Source organism: Pseudomicrostroma glucosiphilum, assembly GCF_003144135.1.
Source record: "Pseudomicrostroma glucosiphilum strain MCA 4718 unplaced genomic scaffold BCV69scaffold_13, whole genome shotgun sequence".
NCBI lineage: Eukaryota > Fungi > Basidiomycota > Exobasidiomycetes > Microstromatales > Microstromataceae > Microstroma > Microstroma glucosiphilum.
In genome coordinates, this window is record NW_020289925.1 from 491,281 (window position 1) to 511,792 (window position 20,512).

A 20,512-nucleotide genomic window follows, 5' to 3' on the forward strand; every position below is an offset into this window, starting at 1 on the left:
ATTTGCGGTGCGGGAATATGCACCTTCTGTCACGGCACTCCTCAGGCCGAGAGATGCATAAACCACAACAAGGGTCCTGTCAGCCCGAGTCCGCGTGGGTCAAGTCTGTACAAGACTCCTCTACTGCCTGGTGAGGCTGTGCGGAGTGAGAATGACGAATGTCTCTCGATCCACAGCGGCCTCTCTTTCCTGTGCTAGTGGACATGGAGAAAATCACCTCTGTGCAGCACTCCGCCTGTCCCCGAGCGGGAGTTGCGCTTCGCCTGACCGCCCTTACATCTCAGACGTGACGATCGAAGACGGCCAACCACTTGGCATCCGGCAGCGGAGGCCAACGCCGACGCCGACGGTACCTGAATGCCCATGCCACGCGGATACCACACACCCGTTCAGGTGCCCTTCGCTCTCGGCGAATGATAGGCTCCACTCACCACACCTGCCCCTGTCCTAGCACGCTTAAATTTTTTCCCCGGGCGAGCTTCGGCCCATTGAAGCCGGCGGCCGAATCAAAACAGCTGGGGGGATTCTTCGTCGGGATACCATCCTGGGCTTGGCACTTGGACTCAAGGTGTTTATGCCGAGTCTCGGATCTGGTATATGATAGTCGTCTCAAAGAACCACGTGGGAGAGCAAAGGCGTTTAGCTTCCTCGAGCCCTCGAGGGATCTCACCCAGACGGAAGTCAGAGAGAGGCTAACCTTCGTGCGATTGGCCCCTCGCAGTCGGCACTTTGCTCATGTTGCGAAGAGGGGCGGGCCATTTCAGAACGCTTTCCCTATACATCATCCTGACGCGATAGAGGGAGGGAGGTCTTTACCGAGCAGCGTACGAAACAGTCTCAGCCAAGGCATCGTCCTTTATTCAGTCTACTTCGTCTTGTCTATATCTTTTGGCATTGCAGCACATCGTCTCGTCTCACATGATGCCAAAGACGAGCATACAACACGTTCAATCGACAAAGATCTGCCGCGATGGAGTAGATATTCCGTCAGTACTCTGACCAAGGTCAATGACAAGTGCTTGACATATCCTACTGTTACCCTCGCGCTATCTCTGGCTGGTGCCAGTGGAACGACGGTGTCGTCGGTGGTGTAAGGACCCGCTGGTAGTCACTAGCTTCTGAAAGTCGAAGGGCATAGATGTAGTGGTCAGAGTCAGGCGCAGACAAGTCGCGTCATGAATCGCTCTTCACTGATCCGGCCTAAGAATCGTAGACGTGCTTGCTCCGGTCTTGGTATGCGGTCATTCCTTTGCCTGCTCCCACTACTCCAACTGTCGATGAGAAGAACAGATGCCGTATCAGCAAGACAGTCTACCACAGCCGTCGTCAGCCGCTATCCACAATCTACTCACCCTTTGCCAGAGGATCTTCAGGTGTCCTGAACATGGATCCCTGCCCACCCGTCTTCTTTGCCACCTTCTTCTTACTTGCAAACTTCTGCCAACTGCTTGCCTTTTCCTGGGCCACCTGCGTCTTGGTCTCATGCCTCTCCGACTTCTTTTCGCTACGCTTCTTTTTCCTCTCACGCTCTGCCTCTTCTTCAGGCGTCAAGGCTGGATGTGATGGCCGCTTGCGTTCGCCGCTGGGCGGGTGCGGAGAGGAAGAAGGGCCGGGAGTCGAGTGTGGACTCGAGGAGGCGTGAGGGGAGGAGGAGGAGGAAGAGGAAGCGGTATGGTGGGAGGATGAAGTTTTAAGCGGCTTGATTTCCCAAGACCGGACCATCTCTGAGTTGTTATACCCTCTGAATACGATGGAGTAGACAGGATCATCTTTCGACCCTCCTACGGATGTGATCCTGGCAGGATAGTAGCGATTGTCGGCCTGCAAGAGGAGGAGGGAAGAAGTTCAGCGCCAGTAACAGAAGCTTATGCATATAGCCACCTTGGCGCAGGGTCATTGTCTTCCTCTCACCTTATACTTGGCTAGACAGTCATCTCCTGCGCTCAGAGCCGCCTTCTTGTTCTCTCCACCAGCTCCACTCTGAGCTGTAGCAGTCTTAGTGTCGCCTTCGACCGGACGAGAGGCATCAGCAGCAGCTGGTTTGTTGGACCCAGCTGTTGAAGATCCGCCAGCCGCAGAAGTCTCTCCTTGATCTCCGATGAGGGAGCGAGTGAGAGAAATGAGATTCTCGAGCTCTGCCTTGAGGGTTGTGAGCTCCTCGTTTGCAGGATCTGCTTGCAGTGCCTCGGATACTTGGCCGAGTTGATACTCGTATGTCTGAAGTCTGTGGGAGAGGTGGTGGATGTATGATATGTGAGCAGGTGCCGTGAGCAGATGTATGGGTGTCTGTTGCAAGATATACTCACTCTGCTTCCATGTTGTGCTGCAAACTGATCTCCAGGATGATCTTCTGATGGGAGTAGAGGCGAAGTCGTATCCGGCGGCGGAAGCAGCAAGGATGCAAGCGCCTGTGGGCCACGCCACCCGTTCCGACGTGTCTGTGCCTGCGTCGTCCGTGCACTGCCAAGGGGGTGACGAGGATGCTGAGTGTTGCGCCAGGCATAGATTGCTACCACGGCCTCGCCTTTGTTCGCTACCAATCACATTCCACGTCACCTCGCCATCCCACCGATACACATACGCATACATCCACCTCATCTTCGAGTGAAGGACTGTTCCCCTACAACGGCAACCATGAACGCCATTCAGGTGAGTAGCTCAAAAAGGCATGCCACGCAATGGAGCTCAAGCACCCATGTGCCCCCTATCTGAAGCGCGAGCAGGGAAGATCTGGGCTGACCTCATCCCTCTTCATTCTGTACGCATTCACAGACTCACTTTTGGGCAGTGAGAGATTACCTTGCACCCGTTTTGCGCGAATCCAAGTTCAAGGAGCATGGTCGTATCACCCCCGGTGAGTGAATCTGTTCCTCCCTCAGAGGTAGATGGCGCCAAGCTCACTGAGACTGACGCCAAAGTTCACTGTCCTCATCCACTCTCCGTACGACAGAGGAATTTGTGGCCGCTGGCGATTTTCTGTCATACAAGTTTCCCACCTGGTCCTGGTCCGCCGGCGAACCCTCCAAGACGCGCGAGTTCCTACCCAAGGACAAGCAGTACCTCATCTCCCGCGGCGTACCTTGTCTGCGCAGAGTCAGCCAAATTGAGAGCGCAGCTCTAGGTGGGAAGAAGGGCAAAGGGAGAGCAGGCGGAGGTGTAGCTGGAGATGAGAAGATGCTCAGCTTTGCAGAGGGTCAGGATGGGGTAGAAGGGACTGGGGGTGAAGAGGACTGGCTGGCAACGCACCTCGATGGTGAGTGGGGAACTCAGTGAGCTAGCAGGTTCGCAAGCATAACAGCATCTGACATCTTTGCATCTCCCCACTGTTCCTCTCTGCCTTATAGATCAGCAACAGCTGGAAGAGGTCGGCGAAATAGCAGACATACCAGATAATGACCCTCCAGCAGGTGCAGCCTCCCTGACGCCGGGTGAAGAAGACGCCTTGGCTTCTCAAGTGGCTGGTACCTCACTATCAACAGCAGCAGGGGAGGATGGCGACGGCGACGATGCGGAGGTGGGGGACATACCTGACATGGACGATGAGGATGACGACGAAGACGGGCTGGGTGGCATGGGAGCAGGCGTGGTAGAGCACGACGATCCTGCCACTCTCGCCCCACCGCCATCAACAGCAGCAGCCAACGCTTCCACCGAGTCCGCCTCTTCTTCGAACAACCTGCTCTCAGTGAGGACCTACGACTGTCTCATCACCTACGACAAATACTACCAAACTCCCCGGATGTGGCTCATCGGCTACGACGAGTCCGGCTCTCCTCTCAAGCCCTCGGAGATTTTCGAGGACATCTCCTCCGACTATGCCCAAAAGACAGTCACCATCGAGCCCTTCCCACACAAGAGTGGTCTGAGCACCGCCAGCGTGCATCCTTGCAAGCATGCCAGTGTGATGAAAAAGGTCATTGAGCGTATGGACCAAGGTGTCATCGAGGAGCAGAAGAGACTACGAGCTGGCGGGGGTAGCAGTGGCGGTACGCCAGATGAAGGGGTCGCAGGAGGAGCGGCGGTAGCGGACAAGAAGAAGAAGAAGAAGTGGGGTCTGGTAGGAGGAGCGATGAAGAAGGTCGCGGGCAAGTCTTCCTCCACCGCTGCTGCTGCTGCTGGGACAGAGGGAGGCGCGACTGCTGAAGGCGGGGCAGACGTACTTGGAGGGGAAGCAGGAGGTGTCGAGACGGACATCGAGGGCTTACGCGTGGACCAGTACCTCCTCGTCTTTCTCAAGTTCATGGCCAGCATCGTGCCTGCCATTGAGATTGACGCCACGCAGTCCTTCTAAGGGCAGCCGCTCTGAAGCGTTGCCGCGTTACAGAATCGTTTGCTCATGTGGATAAAAGTGGTTGAAGTAGACGTCTCACAGGTCGAAGTCTAGGCGAAAGCGACGGCCCCCCTCTCACGGTACAGCAAGCGTGTTAATATCACACTGTTTCTCTAATGACTGTAGATGTGATTCGAGCAATCTCTGAAAGGCGTGTAGCTGGATCCGCTTGTACAAAGGGTCCTCTCCAGTCTACTTCCTCTTGCTCTTCCCCAACCTAGTCGATCCACCTCTTCCACCACCACCACGTCCTCCCCTCCCACCACGAGCACCACCCCTACCCCCTCTCCCAGCACCACCTCCCCTCCCAGCACCTTCATACTTGCCATACCCCGCCTCGGTACTCTCCCTAGTGTTACTCTTGCTAAAACGCTTCTTGCCACCAAAACCAAACTTGTCATCTCGAGCAGTACGGGGCATCTTGGCTCCTCCTCCACCTCCTGCTCCGCGTCCTCGACCACGACTACGACCACCACGAGCTGAAGAAGAGGAGGAAGAGGCGGCGGATTGCAGGGCGTTTTCGATGCGGATGTCGAAGGCGTCGTCGCCATCGTCGTCGCCTGCTGTAGCGACACCGCCTCGTTCTGAGACAGGAAATCAAAGTAGGTGAAAGGTACAAGGTCAGCATGATGTTAATGTCAGGCTACAACGTAGCATTTTCCCGCCTCCCGTCTCTTCAATCTCATACTCACTCCTCTTGAGACCTTCAATCTTCTCCTCCATCTCCTTCTTGTTCTTCTGCCTCTCCAATCCCTTCTGCACCTGTACCTTCTTTCCAAACTTCTTGAGTTCCCTCTGCCTCTTTGCCTCTTCACTAGCCTTGATCCCTGCCCGCTCATCAAGGAGCGTCTGTCTGACTCGCTCCATGTGCGAATCGCTCTTGACCATTTCGGCAAAGAAGTCGTCGGGGCGACTGAAGGGCATGCCTGCTGCTAGCACCTTCTGTCGACCGAGCTGAGCTGCCGAGAGGGCTTGCTTGTAGAAGACTAGCTCACGCTTGAGGTCATCGTCGGCTGCTGCTCCTTGCTCTTCTAGCTCAGAGGCGACAGAGTGGTCCCAAGAGAGGGACATGTGCTCGATCCAGTCCATCTTCTTCTGCGAGGAGCCTGATGCAGAGGTCGAAGGTCCGTCCAGGGCAATGAGGTCCCGTACGGCAGTCAGGGCTGGACGATTGTTGATCTTCTCGCGATGGAAGCGAGAGGAGCGGACAGCGTCTGGGAGGGAGGCGTAGGCGGCATCGTCCAGAGAGTCCAGAGGGATTGCAGAAGCGTCTGGGTCCTCGTCCTCGTCCTCTTCGTCTTCTTCGTCCTCCTCGTCGTCATCGTCATCGACTGCTTGAGGAATGAGACCACTGCGAGCTAGACTGGCTGCTAGGGTGTCTTTTGAGCCTGAACCGTTGGTGGGCACAGCAGCGTCCTCGTCCTCATCCTCCTCTTCGTCCTCCTCATCCTCATCCTCACTGTCCTCTCCATCCTGCAAGGCAGCCAATTCAGCCAGCTCATCCTCATCCAATCCATCTTCGCCAAGGGCCTCAATCAACCGCTTGAGCCCACGCTCAGAGGTACCCTCAGCAGATGCATCAGAAGCGTCCGAGATCGAAGCATCGTCATCGTCATCATCGTCCTCGTCTTCGTCCATTCCCTCATCCTCAGAGTCTTCATCCTCGAAATCTTCGTCCATCTCATCATCTTCGTCTTCGTCTTCTTCCTCTTCTTGAGCAACAGGCACCACCTTACTCTTACTCTGACCCTTGCCCTTCTTGGAAGCAACAGAACCAGCAGCAGCAGCAGACTTCTTTGAAGCTCCGTCGCCCTTGATCATCACAGGAGCGACTGGCCCGCCGCGCGTCTTGACGGCGGTAGACTTCCTTGTGGGTGCGGGCATCTCGTTGCCAGAGAGTGGGAGGATTCGCGGATCGAAGGAGGTAGGAGGTGGGAGGATCCAGGTGCAGTCCTCGGGCACAGACTTTGGGCGGTAGTGTGGATATAGAGAGAGGGACTGGTGAGGAGACTAGCACAATGGGATACGAGCTCCTTGTGCGATGAGCGATGTAGAGGCAGAGGGGGGAAGATGGGTACCACCCACCCTCTTGCTTCCAGCCCTCCAAGGAAGGAGCTCAAAAATTCTCAGTCTGAGCATTCCGTGGAGAAATTGATCGGAACGGAAGGGCACACATCCCATGGGCGCGTCCGAGGGTGGGGGCGCGCAGGCCTACTAGGGTCTGGTCTACCCTGGCGATGCTTTACTGCTAGCTTCACTTGTCAAATCAGACAAGTAGTGTGTCGACAGAAAGCAAGCAAGATATGTCATTAGAAGAACCATGAGTGGTGGATCGAGCAGAAGGGTGAAGGGAATGGAGCGACAGGGTAATTCGGGAAGGATCTGAGCCGGAGGAGGACTACTACGAGGGAGAGGAATGGGATGATCAGCTCATAGGCGGAGACAAGATAGTGTCCATACACGTCGGGCTGTAGCAACTTGAGGAAGGCGTTCTCTGCTCTTTCGATGAATGCGTATATGCTGACTCGTCAAGAGACCCTTGGCATCTCCTTCAAGTCTTGACGACTCCGCGGCCAGCAGCACCAGCGGCACCAGCAGAAGCGGCAGTCGACCCTCCCCTACTCCACCTCTTGAGCCTGGCGGCCGCTCCTCCCGCTCCTGCCAAGATACTTCCACGAAGCGGACTCGGAGGGGCTGATCTTCCTTCTTCCTCGCTTCCGGACCCCGAAGTTTTGTCTTTGCCACTCTTGGTGAGGGTCTGGCCAATAAGAGCGACTTCGTTGAGCTCGTCGATGTTAAAGACCCGTCTCTCGGCATTGACGACGGTCAAGAGGGGAGCGTTTGAACCAGTGCAGACTGCACCGTGCGATTTCTTGGGCGTCTTCTTGACCCCCTCAGCATTCTGGCCATCATCGTGGCCCTCCACGTCAGACTGCTTGTTCTGTGCGTCCTTCGCAGCCTGAGGCATATCTATTTCTCGGCAGGATGGCTCAGCGACCTCTCCGCAGGCCACATGGCATCGGTAAGGACAGTCGTCGCAGTCCAGAAAGGGACGCCAACCGATGCGCTTGCTACAGACGTGGCACCTAGCGAGTGCCTGCGTGAGCATCAGAGCTGGAGGCAGCAGTCCTGCGCTCGAAGTTGGTAGCAGAGGTGAGGTTGCCGGAGAGGAGGGCGTCGTGAAGCCCTCCTTCGCTTTGGACATCGTGACTCGACGAGTGCCATTGCGAATGAGGGTGAAGCGGTGGTGTAGCGGAGGATAGACTGAGGAGGCTGCAAGTGATTCGAGGTCAGAGCCGTCATTGGCTTCGGCTTCTCCTCGCTCGGCATCCTCTTGTCCAGACGCATTTGAAAAGCGACTGGACGCTGAGATGAAGCTGCACGGAGCAGAAGCTGGGCTCTTTTCCTCAGGCACGGAAATGTCTTCCTCGATAGACGCTTCGAGAACGGGCTTCTTGTCGTTACTGTCCTCCTTGACGGTCAACGTCGAGGCAGCCATGCAGTCAGTGACGGCGTCACCTTGCTCTCCCACCACAGATGCAGTCGGGGTCGCATTGAGGTCGACATCAGCGGATCTTTCAGTAGTGCTGGGCAAGAGAGAGCTGAACGTGATAGCCGGACTAGCGAGAGGAGGAGTTGGCTCTGGCATATTCGTCTGCCAGTCTGCGTAGAGGTTCGAAATGGAAGACTGTGTGCTCCCGCTGCTGTCGCTCCACCAGGGATTGCCGTGTCCAGCAGGTTTGAAGGTGTCTTGCATTGTACCATTGTGGGACAACATGTCCTGAGGGTCAGCTGTCATCCTCAGCCCTTCGAGTTGAGCTAGGGCAATCTCAAGATCCTCTTCCTCGGATGAGCTACCGCCGCCGTGTCCGCGATGCTGAGAGCAGGTAAGGGTAGCCGTAGAGCCGTTGGCGGCAGTGTCATCCGAACAGTTGAAGGATGGCATTGCCCTAGCTTGGTTCCTCTTGCTGAACTTGGAGCCGCCCATAATGACGTGCAAGGAGCTACCTCGGACACTACCGACTGCCTTGACGGTGCCTTTGCTTGCTGTCTCTTCTTGAGCGGTTACTTCAAGCTCGATGTCTCGGAGACGGCTCACTACTTCCCTCATGTCAGGCCTCTTGAGGGGATCGGTGTTGACACAGTCAATGCAGAGCTGAATGAAGTCACCAGGACAGCCAGGTGAAGCCATGTCTCGAATCTCGCTCTCCTCTAGACCGAAGTCGGGCATTTGTCGTGCAAAGACGGTGGCATCGACGAGGTGACGAGCTGCTATCTCACAAAAGATGACCCCAAGGGAGAAGACGTCGGAAGGTAGTGAGAAGTCCAAGCCTAGCAGGATCTCGGGTGACATGTAACCGTCTGTTCCGCAGTAAGACATCCTTCTCATTTCATCCTCGTTGCGAGCAGCGATACGAGCGAAGCCGAAGTCGCAGATCTTGACGCGATCGTTGGCTGTGATGAGCAAGTTCTCACCCTTCAGATCTCGATGGAGGCATTTGCGTACGTGAAGATAAGCAACGGCTCGGGCAACGTCGGTGGCAAAGGAGATGCGCATCCGCCATGGAAAGGGCTTGGACTTCTGTTGCGCAAGAGCGGGGCAGGAGGAAATTTCAGCATGAGCTCCTCAACTATGAGAGCATTCTCCCCCTGATACTCACATCTGCAATGTAGTTGCGCATATTACCGCCAACGAACTCAGAGATGATGTAGATCCTCCCATCCTGGCCAGGACTCTTGGTCAGACCGATGTACTGTACAATGTTGGGATGTCTCGCCTCCTTCATGAGCACACATTCTCTCTCGAAATACTTTTCAACATCGTATGTGTTGTTGGGCAGCACTTCCTTGATAGCGACGGGTGTGCCAAGATATTCACCCTTGAAGACGACACCGAAGGACCCTCCGCCGATCTTGATCCACTTTCCTCCTGCAGGCCCAGTGAGGTCGTCAAAGTTGATGACGTCAAATCGGTCCATTGCAGACTCGATTAGCCGACGCTGCTTCTGGGTATAGGTAGTCGCTCGATTTTCTTGCCCACCGGCTCTTTGGGTACGAGCTGGGGTAGAGGTGTGGGGTGCTAGAGGGGCTGGGGGTGGTCTTGTGGTCTTGGTTGGCTGTCGATTGGTCCTGCAAGTTGCTTGCAAAGGAGGTCTGTACGAGGAGTTGGAAAGGTCAAAGACGTTACGCAGCTCAGTAGTGTGCTGTTGCAAGGTCGTTCTAGGCTTGAGGGTCTCGTCGTACTGAGTGGGCGAAGGAAAGAGCTGCGAAGCTGACATGGTGATGTCGTATGGAAGCGAAAGGAAGAGAAGCGGAGTGGGATCAGTTGCGGATGAAGGGTGTGCTGCTCGGCACTTGATTATGCGTCGCGACGATCGGAATTGCTCCGATGGCAATCGTGGTCAATTTGGAATCAGGGCGTAATGGGTGATGGGAGTCCGAGACTAGATTGACCTTTGTTCCTGACGTTGCTTTTGAGGACTGCCGGAATCGATTGTGGCCGACACTGACTGACTCGGCCAGACCCCTACGGCGTATCAACAGCCGTAAGAAGGTGTGCGGTATTTCCTCCAGCATCGGTGACGCACAACCCGTCTCAGGGGCTATAGCCCGCTGACCCGGCTGGGACGAAGCCGAGGAAGAAGATCGGCACACCACCCCGTGCCGCTAGTACTCACCACTGATGCAACAATCCTGAAAAGTGCTGAGCCGAGAGCCCTACAGCAGGCTGTGCTGTTAATTGACAGGTGTGATGTTTTGGTAAGTGCAGACGTTACAAGCCCGAAGGAGACAGGAGGTGCGTGTGTGTATGTGTTGTGGGGTGTACGAGAGGTACGTGGATGTGCGATGGATGTCTGCAGTGGAAGAGGTGAGGAATGACCTGATCGAAGAGAGGGGAGAGTGTGGAAAGGAGGGGGGAGAGAGGGGACGGAGACTGGTCAAGAAGCCCCTAGCAGTCGGCAAAATCGTACGGACGACGGACGACGGACGACGGACGGACGATGGCGGCCAAGCGGGACGCCTCTGACGTATATTCTCCAAGGGGCGAGGATCGACGCCCGTGCGGACGCTTGGTCCTCGCCAATCAATTGGCTTCAGATGCCGGTGGTGATGCACATTGAGAATGATCACACTTGCTTCTGTCTTGGCTGTCACCGTGATCCGTAGCAGTCAGGAGAGCATCCTTGCCTGGACTTGAATCGCGACCTGGTATGACTCTGCCTTTGGTACAACCATTTGGCCGCTACTAGCCGCCACTATCAAGTGAGCCAAGTCGGAGAATTTGACTGTCTCTGTCTGCGTGGCTGTGGAAATCGGGCAAGTGGAGCAGAGGCGGAGTTGGGCGGCGCGTGTCATGCGATTGGCGGCGACTTGCTTCCTTTCCGATTCCGATGGTTAGAAGGTCAATGGACCAACACTCCAACACTTGGCAGACGCAGTGACAGCATCGTCAGCCTGGCCATCTTTTCCACACCGAGTCCTCCATCATTGATACCACCACCACCGTAGCATACGATACCCACGGCCTCAAGTACCACGGACACCGCCATAGACTCGCGAGTCACATCAAAAATACCCACTGCTACCCCTCCAGCAATTAGCCCCTATCCCCCTCTCAGGCCTCCCCTTCTCAACACATCTACTGCCGCGCCCACCTCCCATATCGATCACGGACCGAACAATCTGGATACCCTTTGACCCTTGAAACTACCATCCCGTTAGCAAGACCGACGCGACACAACAGTCCTTCGCTGCCGACATCCGAGCTGAAGCCTTTGCCGAGGCTTTCCTTATTCCTATAGCATCCCATAACCCATTGGCACAACTTTCTTCAGATCCTCGCTCTTGCTTCACCAACAGTAAAAGATGCTACTAGCATTATCTCCATCGCAACATCGCGATGGGCGGCGGAAACGAGGGAGGGCCAGGCTGGGCACCTGGGGTACAGCATTGCTTGTGGGCGGCTTCGCCATCGCCGCTTGCCAGACAGCGCAGGCTCAGACCACGACAGCAGTAGCAAGGTGAGTTGCAGCATGCAGAATGTCAGTCACGCTTCTTCTCATGTGCGCCCCTCTCTCTATCACACAGATGGGGCCAAGCATCTGCACTGCTCTCGTCCCTCTTCGTCGTCTACGGAGGACAGACAGCGGACACTTCTGGGACTGCCTCTTCGTACACTTCAGGCACTTTGTCAGCAGATCTTCTGCTGCTCGATCTAAACTCGTCCTTCTCTGTCGGCATTGGTAGCCCTGCTCCGTGGCAGACCGTTGCATTAGGTGATACGTCCGCACTAGTCAATGCAGAGGGGTCTCGTACCACTGCACCGACAGTTGCATTTGGTTCGCTCGCTCCTCTAACACACCGACAAGTGCTCCTCTTTGGCGGCAGTGCCTCTGCTGCTGCCGTTCAGACTGGCACTGACTCGACATATACCTTCCAGCTCATCGAAGCGGATGATGCTACCTATTCTGCTACCTGGGAGCTGGCACCTGCTGCATGGTCCCAGCCAACACGGCGGATATACCAGAGTATGGAGAGCGATGGTCGTGGTGGAGTATGGATCATGGGTGGACAAAGGGAAGACAGCTCCAGCGCAGCCTTGGATGAGGCTTGGACTTTCAACCACTCGTCCAGCTCTCCCCTTTTCAACTCCCTTGCCGCTCCTACAGGAAGCCTTGTGGGAGCAACTGCAACGCTGCTGAGCGATGATACAATCCTCTTCCTCGGAGGCGAGGACTCCACCGGTGCTCTGCAGGCGTTCGACTCAGTTGTCACATATGATACCACATCAAACAGCTGGTCTTCCCTACGGACTCGCGGCGTCAACGGCTCCTCATCCGCCGTCCCCGTCCCGCGCCGAGGTCACGTTGCCGTATCACTCCCCAACCAAAGAATCTTCCTTCACGGAGGTTCGTCCACCGCTGATCTGACGACGCCGCTCGATGACGCATGGATCCTCGATTGGAGCGTGAGCACACCTCGTTGGACTCAGATCCCCTTCTCGAACATTGCACCTACAGCTCGCTTCGGTCACTCGGCAGTGGCCTATGGCAGCAAAGTCCTCATGACGCTAGGTTGGGCAGGTACAGCGCCTGCTGATGTTGCAGTGTACGCCTTTGATGCTAGCACTATGGTAGCAGGCAGCGATGGCACGTGGTCTGGAGGATCCTGGATCAGCTGGTACACCCCGGATGCCACGGTAGTCGCAACGACTGACACAACTACGGGACAAACAGTCACAAGCGGTGACAGTACGACCAGCAGCGGCTCAACCGCAAATAATGTCGGAGGTAATGGATCTTCGACATCTTCTGGTGGGACCCCAAAGAAAGGCAGTGACAGGAGCAGTGGTTCTGCGAGCACTACGTCCAGCAGCTCGTCTGCAAGCTCTTCAACCTCTTCGAGTCCATCCTCCTCCTCGGCAAAGGCTGGGCACAAAACGTCCAGTTCTGCAAAAACTTCGACTGCAGGCGCCATCAGCTCTACCAAGACACCGACACCTGCTGCTCCTGATGACAACTCCAAGAGTCAAGATTTAACTTCTGACGATGGTAGCAAGGGAAGCAGTGCCGGAGCCAAGGCAGGAGCTGCTATCGGAGTTCTCCTGGGTGTGGGGCTGGTGGTCGCAGCCGGCTATGTTCTCTACAATCGTCGGAAGCAGAAGAAGAGGCTTGCCATGTGGCAATACGGCAAGCCTGGTGGAGAAGATGGCTACGGAGCGAGTGGTGCAGGTGGAGGAGCTGGATTGCTCGGTGGTGCTGCTGCGATGGGCTATGAGGAGGGTGGCTACGCGGGTGATGAGAAGGACCACTACCCCGCCCCTCCGTCCTCACAAGGCCACAATGATGGCAGCTGGTCACCACCTACAGCTCTCTTCCCCTCCGTCTTCGGCTCGGTCAGGTCCAAGAAGCCAGAAGGACTTGCACCTCTGCACGTGTACGGCAATATTGGCAGAGACGCCGCTCCAGTGAGCGTCAGCGGAGGTGTCTATGCGTCGCACCATTCGCACGCTACGGAAGGCTCAGGACCGGGTGTTCGTGAGAAGCTGGCCATGCTGACAGGTCTCAATGGCTGGTCACAGCATGGACACCAACAGCGCTTCGACATGCTGGCAGATGAAGACGCAGAGGCAGCATATGGAGCACACGATAACCGATCCTCGATGCACCACTATGGAAACAGCGAAGACGTTGCAGGTGACGTCGGGGGCTACACTGGCGGTTACGACTATCAGAAGGACGACGTGCATGATGGGTATGATGATTACGACAATGCCTACAGCCCGGAAGGTCTTCCATACGATTCTGAGCAAGGAGCCTACCACGGTCAATCTACTGGTGTGCGCTCTGTCAGCGGTGCAGCTGCAGGATTCATGGCGGCAGTGAGGACTGTAAGCGGTTCCCACAGGCAACATGCTCATCAACGTCTACCGACTGAAGAAGAGGATTACGTTGCGAATGAGCCATACGACGAGAAGTACGGCACCTACGCCCGCAACGAAGCTGTTGGCTCGGAGCTCTCTTACCAGTCTACAGTCAGAAAATCAAACAGAGGTACTCGCCCTAGCTCTATCCGAGACTCGATCATCGATGGCTTTACGTCTCTCCCCGAGAAGAGCAGCAATCGCCGTAATTCCATCGGTCAGCACTCGCAGCACACCCTCGAAGGGTCTTCATCGATGAAGCGCTCCAGCTCGTGGTGGGATCGGGTCATGAGCGGTAGTTCCATCCTAGATAGGACCTCATCTGGACGTCTCGCTGTGCTTCCAAGCGCTAGAGACCCCATCAGAGATCCTGCTCTACCGCCTTCACTCAGTACGCTGACGGCCATCAAGGAGTCGCCTCGCAGTGTGGATCCTAGCGAAGATCGCAGTACCTTTGATGGCCCTCACACCGTGCAGCCCACCGTAAGAGCCATCGACAACAACGGGCACAAGCGCAAGGCTGGCCGTGTGGGCGAGATGATGCTCGCAGATGGGCACGGTCGTTCCCAGTCGAGTCTGCAGAGCGGAACATCTTCCCAGCTCGAAGCGCAATTGAGGGATATGGACGTTGCTCAACGAACACGCACGGGCAGCGGCTCGGACATGACCGTCTCGACGAAGAAGACTCGACGCACGAACAACTCATCGGCCACATCGCGGGGTACGAGCAGTGTTGGCCTCCCGCAGCCTGTCGATGTGATGGGTGACGATGCCAGGCGTAGGGATTCTTCCTATGCTAGTCAAGCTCACGCACCAAGGTACGAGATCGGTGACGTCTCCCACGCCAGCGTCGGCGCAGACGCAGACGATACAGCTGCGGGTGGCGAGGTACTCGCAGACCTCTCCCTCTCCGCGATCAGCGAGAGCGACGGCCTCGGCGCAGACGAATCACGGGATCTCGCAGGAGACTTCTCTTCCCCCTCGCCCTTCGACGACCGGTACGCCTCGCGCAAAGAGCCCTCCCGTCGCTCCCTCCTGCCACGCTCAGCATCCGAAGTGCCCTCGATCACGCCACTGACGACGAAGCGGGCGCGTGCCAACCCCCGTCTGACCAATCCTTCCAACCCTCTGCCGAAGAATCCACAAGCACCGCCCTTGGTGGGCAGCGTCAAGGACCGTGTCGAGGCAATTGAGCGGAGGAAATCCGAGCTCCTAGCAGCCGCTACTGCCGGATCTGGGTCCGGGTCCACTGGAGGTTCCCTCCCTGCCTCGCCCTCTCTCACAGAGATGGGTTACGAGCAGCAAGAGGTCTACAGTGCTACACCCAATCCTGGAGTGAGTGTTACGGGAACACCGCTGATGGGAAAAGTGAGCCATGGACTTGTACCCAAACCACAGCTGTTTGTCGCTAATCCGGATCATGCCAGGAGGAATCGAGCGGGGAGATCCTAAGCGAGTGCCGGGGTGAGGGAGGCTTACTTGATGAGCCAGAGGAGGGAGGGGGTGAGGGAGGGATAGACATGGACATTTCTCTAGACTTGCTCGATCCATACTTTACTGCTGCTGCTGTTTCTTTCCCCATCCCTTCGTCTTCGTCCTCACCTTCATACTCGTCCTTTGTATTTTCTTTTCCCCCTCAGGTTCCTATTCCCATGCCCATTCCCAATTCCCGTTCCCATTCCCGTTCCCGTTTCCCACTGACTCGTCCACATTCTTCTCCTCAGCCTTGTACATTGTCCTCATATTTTCCCACCACGAATTCACGGTAACCCATGACCGTCTGACGATTTGACCTGACCTGCACCTGCACCTGATCTTGACCCGATCCTGATACCTTACCGATATCTGATTCATTCATTCGAAGTCGTCTGATCATCCAGCCGCACACTGCAGATTGCAAGCCATATCGATTCTTGTCACATTACGTCACGTCATTTGATTTCAGATCACGTCCATTGAAGAGAGAAGAAGAAAGCCCGGGGTGACTCCAAGACCGCCCAAAAATGTCTGTCCGCTTGTCCGTCCGTCCGTCTGTCTGTCTAGCAGGAATCTGGAGATCGAGCACTCGCACTCCTTCCTTTGCTCGCCTATTCTCCACCCTCCTCCACTCTCCCTCTCCGTAAAATCTCTCCACTTCCACTGCCACTTGCACTTGCACTTCCACTTGCACTCCCACTGGCACTTCTCCTCTCCCTCTCCTCCCGCTCCCGTCGCCGAAGTGCCTCCTCCTGCTCCTCCCTCTGCCTCTGTCCAGCCTGAGCGCGATACATCATCCGTCCACCAAAGCCCATGGCCTGCCGCGGAGCGCCCCCGCGTGAAGAATCCGCACCGAGCTCACGATCGGCTTGCTGAGGTGCGGGGGCTGGTGCAGGCGGCGCTGGAGGGGGCGGTGCTTGTGGAGAAGAAGAAGAAGAAAGAGAGGAGAAGTCTTGTGTGCCCGTGCTTGTGCTCGTGCTGCTTGTCAGATCACTTGCGCTTGCACCTTCACTTTCGCTCTGCTTCGGTTCAACAGTAGTGGTAGGTGCAGCGGCAACCGAAGATGGAGAGGAAGAGAGGGAAGAGGAGATGGCAAAGTGGCGTTCCATGGACTTGAGAGCGGCGCGGAGCACATCGACGCCCATTGCCGAGACGTCCTCGAGGGAGAGAAGGCCCTCTTCTCCCTTCTCCTCTCCTTGTGCTTGTGCTTCGTGTGTAGCTTCGGCCATCTCGCCCTCCACAGCAGTGGGTGCAGAATGCACCTCTTGTTCTGCATGTTGCTCCTTCTGCTCTCCAGTCGTACCCCCAGCACTAAAGTGGACCTGCCTTGCTCCTCCCTCTAGCAGCTCCCACGAGCTAATCGTCCTCGCAGGCGCCGTATTCTCCCTCGCAAGCCATCTTGCCAAATCCTCATCGGTCATCTCCATGTGTGCAAAGGCTTGCGGGAGGAAACGGACTTCGACGGGAACCTCAACGTCCGTCTCGACGAGAATGGAGACGTACCCCTCTAGGAGGGCTGGAGAGGTGGTGGTGCTGCTGCTGCTAGAGAGCAGGCTCTCATCTGCTGCTGGATCTTGAGCGGCAGAGTCTGATGTGATGTACTCTCCTGGAACTGCCGAAGAGGAGGGATGTGCCACTGGAGAGGCTTGCGGGGAGCCACTATCCTCCAAGGTAGCGTCCTCTTCCATGTTGCTCAAGGCTAGATTGATGAGCGCATTGAGCTCGCTCTTAACCCTACTCATCAGCGCCTCGTCTGTAGGGGCTGAGCTTGCTTCCGCATAGACTGAAGCCCCGTCAACAACCGCCGAGGAAGTAGCCCTTTCTTCGCTCCCCTCCAGAGTGGAGCTCCGCTTCTGCAGTTCCGTAGTCTCTTCCTCACTGCTTCCCACCCAGCCCTTCATCCTCGCAACGAGTGCAGAGACGGCATCTTCTCCCCTCTCTTTAGCCATCTGCACCGCCGTATTCAGTGCCATCCTGGCCTGTGCTGCCGCTTCTTTCTTCTCCTTCTCGGCCACACGCTCCGCCCACGCCTTGTACACGCTGTGCTTCTGTGCGTTTGTCAGAAGACCTGGCGCAGTATTGGAGGCTTCTCCACCCGTGTAGGTACTGCTTGTGCCTGTTGTGATCTTTGCGTTCGCGGAGCTCGCGGGCCCAGACCAGAAGGAGCGAGGTCCTTTACCTGGCTGCGCCCACTTGCCGTTTTGAGGCACAAGCAGGGGGTGTGCTTCAGTGGTCAGGACATAGTCATCCAGCGAAATGAGGTCCGGTGGCGAGAAGAGCAGATAGTAATACTGGCGGGAGGGAAAGACTCAAGGTGTCAGCGTACAATCGGGATCATGCTTGGGGCTGATGATCTCACGACTCACCTTGAAGGTCTCAGCAAATACGAAGCTCTCCATGCTATCCGTCAGTGGTGCCGGCACTTTATTCACGTCCTGTATATTGGCGAATCCCACATTGGTCATCGAGTGTGTGACCCAGCTTGAGAACATCTGCCAACCCCTCTCCTGCCAGACTGGATCACCTGTAATGCGCCACATGTAGAAGACGCTCTCAATCGTCTCAGGTCGGCCTCTATAGTCCGGAAGCTGACCACGGATACCCTCGATCGGCCAGCCAGAGGGTTTAGCATTTTGGCCATACTTTCCAACATTCTTTCCATTCTTACCGCGATGCGGCTTGTACTCTTCGTAAAAGATGGTGTACTCTGGTCCGATACCGGTATTGGTAGAGTTGTACGCCCACCAACACGTCTCGGAGATTCTCTGGGCAACAGCATAGTCTTTGCCCCTCTCCTTGGGCATTAATTTGGCTCCTAGACCAGCCATAGCTCCCGTGAAGCAAGCCAGATGTTCCAACTTGGCGTGCCAAGTCTTGTGCTCGAATGACCCTGGAACGAGGAGAGAGGTATTGGGGACGGAGTGGACGTCTCTGATGATGAAACCTCGAGCAGTCTCCATGGCTGCCGAGTACATGCGTCCGTATTGCGGCACACGCCCGCCAAGTAGCTGGTGCTCCTTGATGAGGTACTCGTAGTACGAGTCAGACATTCCGCCAAAGGACAGAGACCCTGAGCCGGTGTGCTGCTCTGGGAAGATGATGTTGTACAGCAATCCACCCTGTCCTGCTCCTTCAGTCATGTTCCTGTCGAACCAATCCGTCACCCTCTGTACGCGGTCATAATAAGCTCGATTCCCCGTCGCTTGCCAAAGACGTGTATACTCGAGCAGCATAGATCCCGCTTCCGAAAGCACAACCGAGGAGAAGCTGTGAGTCGATCCAAAGCTGCCCCTGCCGGGTCTCGGCTGGTTGATGTCCTCTGCTAATCTGATTCTGCCCACGGGCACCCCGCTCCTGGTGTCGAATGCGGCTTCGAGTCGCTGCGCTAGCTCCTCTGCCCTATCTTTCATCAGCTCATCTCCACTGAGGTCGTAGGCCGCGAGCATACCGCCGAGATAACGAATTGCCGTCTCAAAGACGGGCAGGCGACCGTCAGAAGAGCCGTACGCCGAGCGCTCACCACCAATCAAGGCAAAGTCAATGTCCCTGACGTGACTACGCGCGAGGTCGTACTCGCCGGGAAGGTCCATGACCAGAAGCGTGTCAAGAGCATCTACAATGGTGGCCCCCCATCCATTGAAATTGTCCTGCGCCTTCTCGCTGACGGGACGCAGTTCATCATGGCCCCAAGCTAGACGCTTGTAGCCAGACCAAGCATGCAGAAAGGCATTGCGTACCAACCGTTGACGTTCTGCAAGGAGCTTCTCTCGCGCTTCATCGCCCTGTTTGCCAGACCGCCGTGTAGGGTCTGTGAAGGCAAACTGGACCTTGCCCAGCTTTTCGGCAGGGGGCTTTGATGTATCGAGCATAGCAAGAGGGGGTTTCCAGCCGCTGAAGGGCGCCGAGCGAGGGTCTTCCTCCATGGGCTGAAGATGGGCCTTGAAAGAGTCCTGCCATGTCGTGTTCGACCCCTTCAGCTCCTTGTCCCAAGGTCTCAGATTGTAAACGGACGAGTTGATCTCGGGAGCTTTTGGCGGAAAAGGCGGCGCGACAAGTACTGGTACCGAGTTGAGTACGTTGAGATGCAGAGCGGGAATCTGACCCAAGTGAGGGTTGGCATCGGAGTTGTGGGCATAGTCAAAGGTTTGAAATGTTTTATGGTATGGTGGAGGGAATGCTATGGAAGCATCGATGGGAGTAGCTCCACCTGTGAAGTGATCTTCTCCGTCGTCCCACGGAGGATGATCGTCCGGCCTTCCGGGTGGACCATGACCAGGAGGACCATGACCGGGCGGTCCAGGTGGCCCTGTCGCCCAACTGCCGGGCTGCATCCATTGCGGCGGTGCAGGATGAGGTACGCCTGAATCAGAGTGGAGAGTAATGGGTTATCAGCCATCGAACCATGTGCAACGTTCTGCAGTCTCCCTCTCACGCGACTCACTTTCAAGACCCCATCCCTTCATTCTCTCCTCTCCCGCAAAGTAAGGTAGCAAGACTAGTAGCTGCAGCAGTATGACGAATGCTACTAGGACGAGGAGAATCCTCTTTAGCTTGCGTGCGAGTGAAGAGAGGGCGCTGCTCGAGGGTCCACACATCCTTCCTGATGCAGAGCGTGAGGAAGAAGGGGAGGAAGAGGAGGATCCCGCCAGTGGGAGATAAGAGGAGGTATTGCGAGCGACCATCTTGGATGTTGGTGGTATAAGAGCGGAAGAGGGAGAGGAAACTGAAGAATAGGAGGAGGAAGAAGAAGAAGAGATGGAAGAGGAAGAGGAAGAAGACGACGTCGTTTCCCAGCCGTGATCGTCTGTAGGCGACTCGTGTATGCTTGTCGTGAGCGTTGTCGAATCTAGATTGCGAGAAGAAGTGGCGGTGGAAGTTGCAGAGGACGACTGCTCATCTCCCCCTTGGGTCTGTCTGCCAGGTCGCCGTCTGAGCTGGGCTGATGGTGGGGATGTGGCGTCGGCGGTGAGAGGAGGCTGCGATGCTAGAGTGCGATTGCGATTGCTATCTTGGCCACTTCGATGGCTCTCTGGTGGACTGGCGGATCTCGTCGCCTCGACCAGGGTGGGCTGATGATCCACACCACCGGGACTGGCCTGCTGTGAGTCCTGTGAGTCCTGCTGCTGCTGCTGCTCCTCTTGTGAGTGTGGTCTTGTCTCTTGGGCTTCTAGATGCGAGGCAACAGATGGGTGCGAGGGAGGTGTAGAGGGGAGAGACGCCAGGATGGGCCGTGGTGAAGGGCGGTGAAGAGGGAAAAGAGAGATGAACGAGGAGGAATAAGA

At 56.3% G+C, this 20,512-nt stretch overlaps 7 protein-coding genes across 7 annotated transcripts; 3 read left to right on the forward strand and 4 right to left on the reverse strand.

Annotated features, from left to right (window-relative positions):
- Window positions 1-187: 187 nt before the first annotated feature.
- BCV69DRAFT_59296 (hypothetical protein) lies at window positions 188-1,324 on the forward strand. The gene has a single exon (XM_025495381.1). The coding sequence runs from the start codon at window positions 414-416 to the stop codon at window positions 1,092-1,094; it is 681 nt and encodes a 226-aa protein (XP_025346217.1). The 5' UTR covers window positions 188-413; the 3' UTR covers window positions 1,095-1,324.
- Window positions 982-2,317, reverse strand: BCV69DRAFT_314243 (hypothetical protein; the record flags this gene model as incomplete). The annotated part of the gene is made up of 4 exons (XM_025495101.1): window positions 982-1,271; window positions 1,353-1,821; window positions 1,912-2,224; window positions 2,307-2,317. The coding sequence occupies 4 exons, from the start codon at window positions 2,315-2,317 to the stop codon at window positions 1,201-1,203; spliced, it is 864 nt and encodes a 287-aa protein (XP_025346218.1). The 3' UTR covers window positions 982-1,200.
- A 255-nt stretch (window positions 2,318-2,572) lies between these two features.
- BCV69DRAFT_284659 (hypothetical protein) lies at window positions 2,573-4,442 on the forward strand. The gene is made up of 4 exons (XM_025493119.1): window positions 2,573-2,649; window positions 2,773-2,854; window positions 2,951-3,253; window positions 3,345-4,442. The coding sequence occupies exons 1-4, from the start codon at window positions 2,635-2,637 to the stop codon at window positions 4,289-4,291; spliced, it is 1,347 nt and encodes a 448-aa protein (XP_025346219.1). The 5' UTR covers window positions 2,573-2,634; the 3' UTR covers window positions 4,292-4,442.
- A 575-nt stretch (window positions 4,443-5,017) lies between these two features.
- BCV69DRAFT_234638 (Ebp2-domain-containing protein) lies at window positions 5,018-6,037 on the reverse strand (the record flags this gene model as incomplete). Its single annotated transcript, XM_025489892.1, has 2 exons — window positions 5,018-5,358; window positions 5,791-6,037. Coding segments are annotated over 2 exons (588 nt in total), but the record flags the coding sequence as incomplete, so codon positions are not given.
- A 624-nt stretch (window positions 6,038-6,661) lies between these two features.
- BCV69DRAFT_262603 (kinase-like protein) lies at window positions 6,662-9,568 on the reverse strand. Its single transcript, XM_025490721.1, has 2 exons — window positions 8,992-9,568; window positions 6,662-8,912 (listed from the first exon to the last, which is right to left on the reverse strand). Exons 1-2 carry the CDS (start codon window positions 9,307-9,309, stop codon window positions 6,882-6,884), a joined length of 2,349 nt encoding a protein of 782 aa, XP_025346221.1. The 5' UTR covers window positions 9,310-9,568; the 3' UTR covers window positions 6,662-6,881.
- A 1,188-nt stretch (window positions 9,569-10,756) lies between these two features.
- On the forward strand, window positions 10,757-15,531 carry BCV69DRAFT_314247 (hypothetical protein). Its single transcript, XM_025495102.1, has 2 exons — window positions 10,757-11,352; window positions 11,420-15,531. The coding sequence occupies exons 1-2, from the start codon at window positions 11,198-11,200 to the stop codon at window positions 15,204-15,206; spliced, it is 3,942 nt and encodes a 1,313-aa protein (XP_025346222.1). The 5' UTR covers window positions 10,757-11,197; the 3' UTR covers window positions 15,207-15,531.
- A 1,640-nt stretch (window positions 15,532-17,171) lies between these two features.
- On the reverse strand, window positions 17,172-19,912 carry BCV69DRAFT_278597 (seven-hairpin glycosidase; the record flags this gene model as incomplete). Its single annotated transcript, XM_025491211.1, has 4 exons — window positions 17,172-17,278; window positions 17,410-17,521; window positions 17,597-19,590; window positions 19,672-19,912. 4 exons carry the CDS (start codon window positions 19,910-19,912, stop codon window positions 17,172-17,174), a joined length of 2,454 nt encoding a protein of 817 aa, XP_025346223.1.
- Window positions 19,913-20,512: the final 600 nt, after the last annotated feature.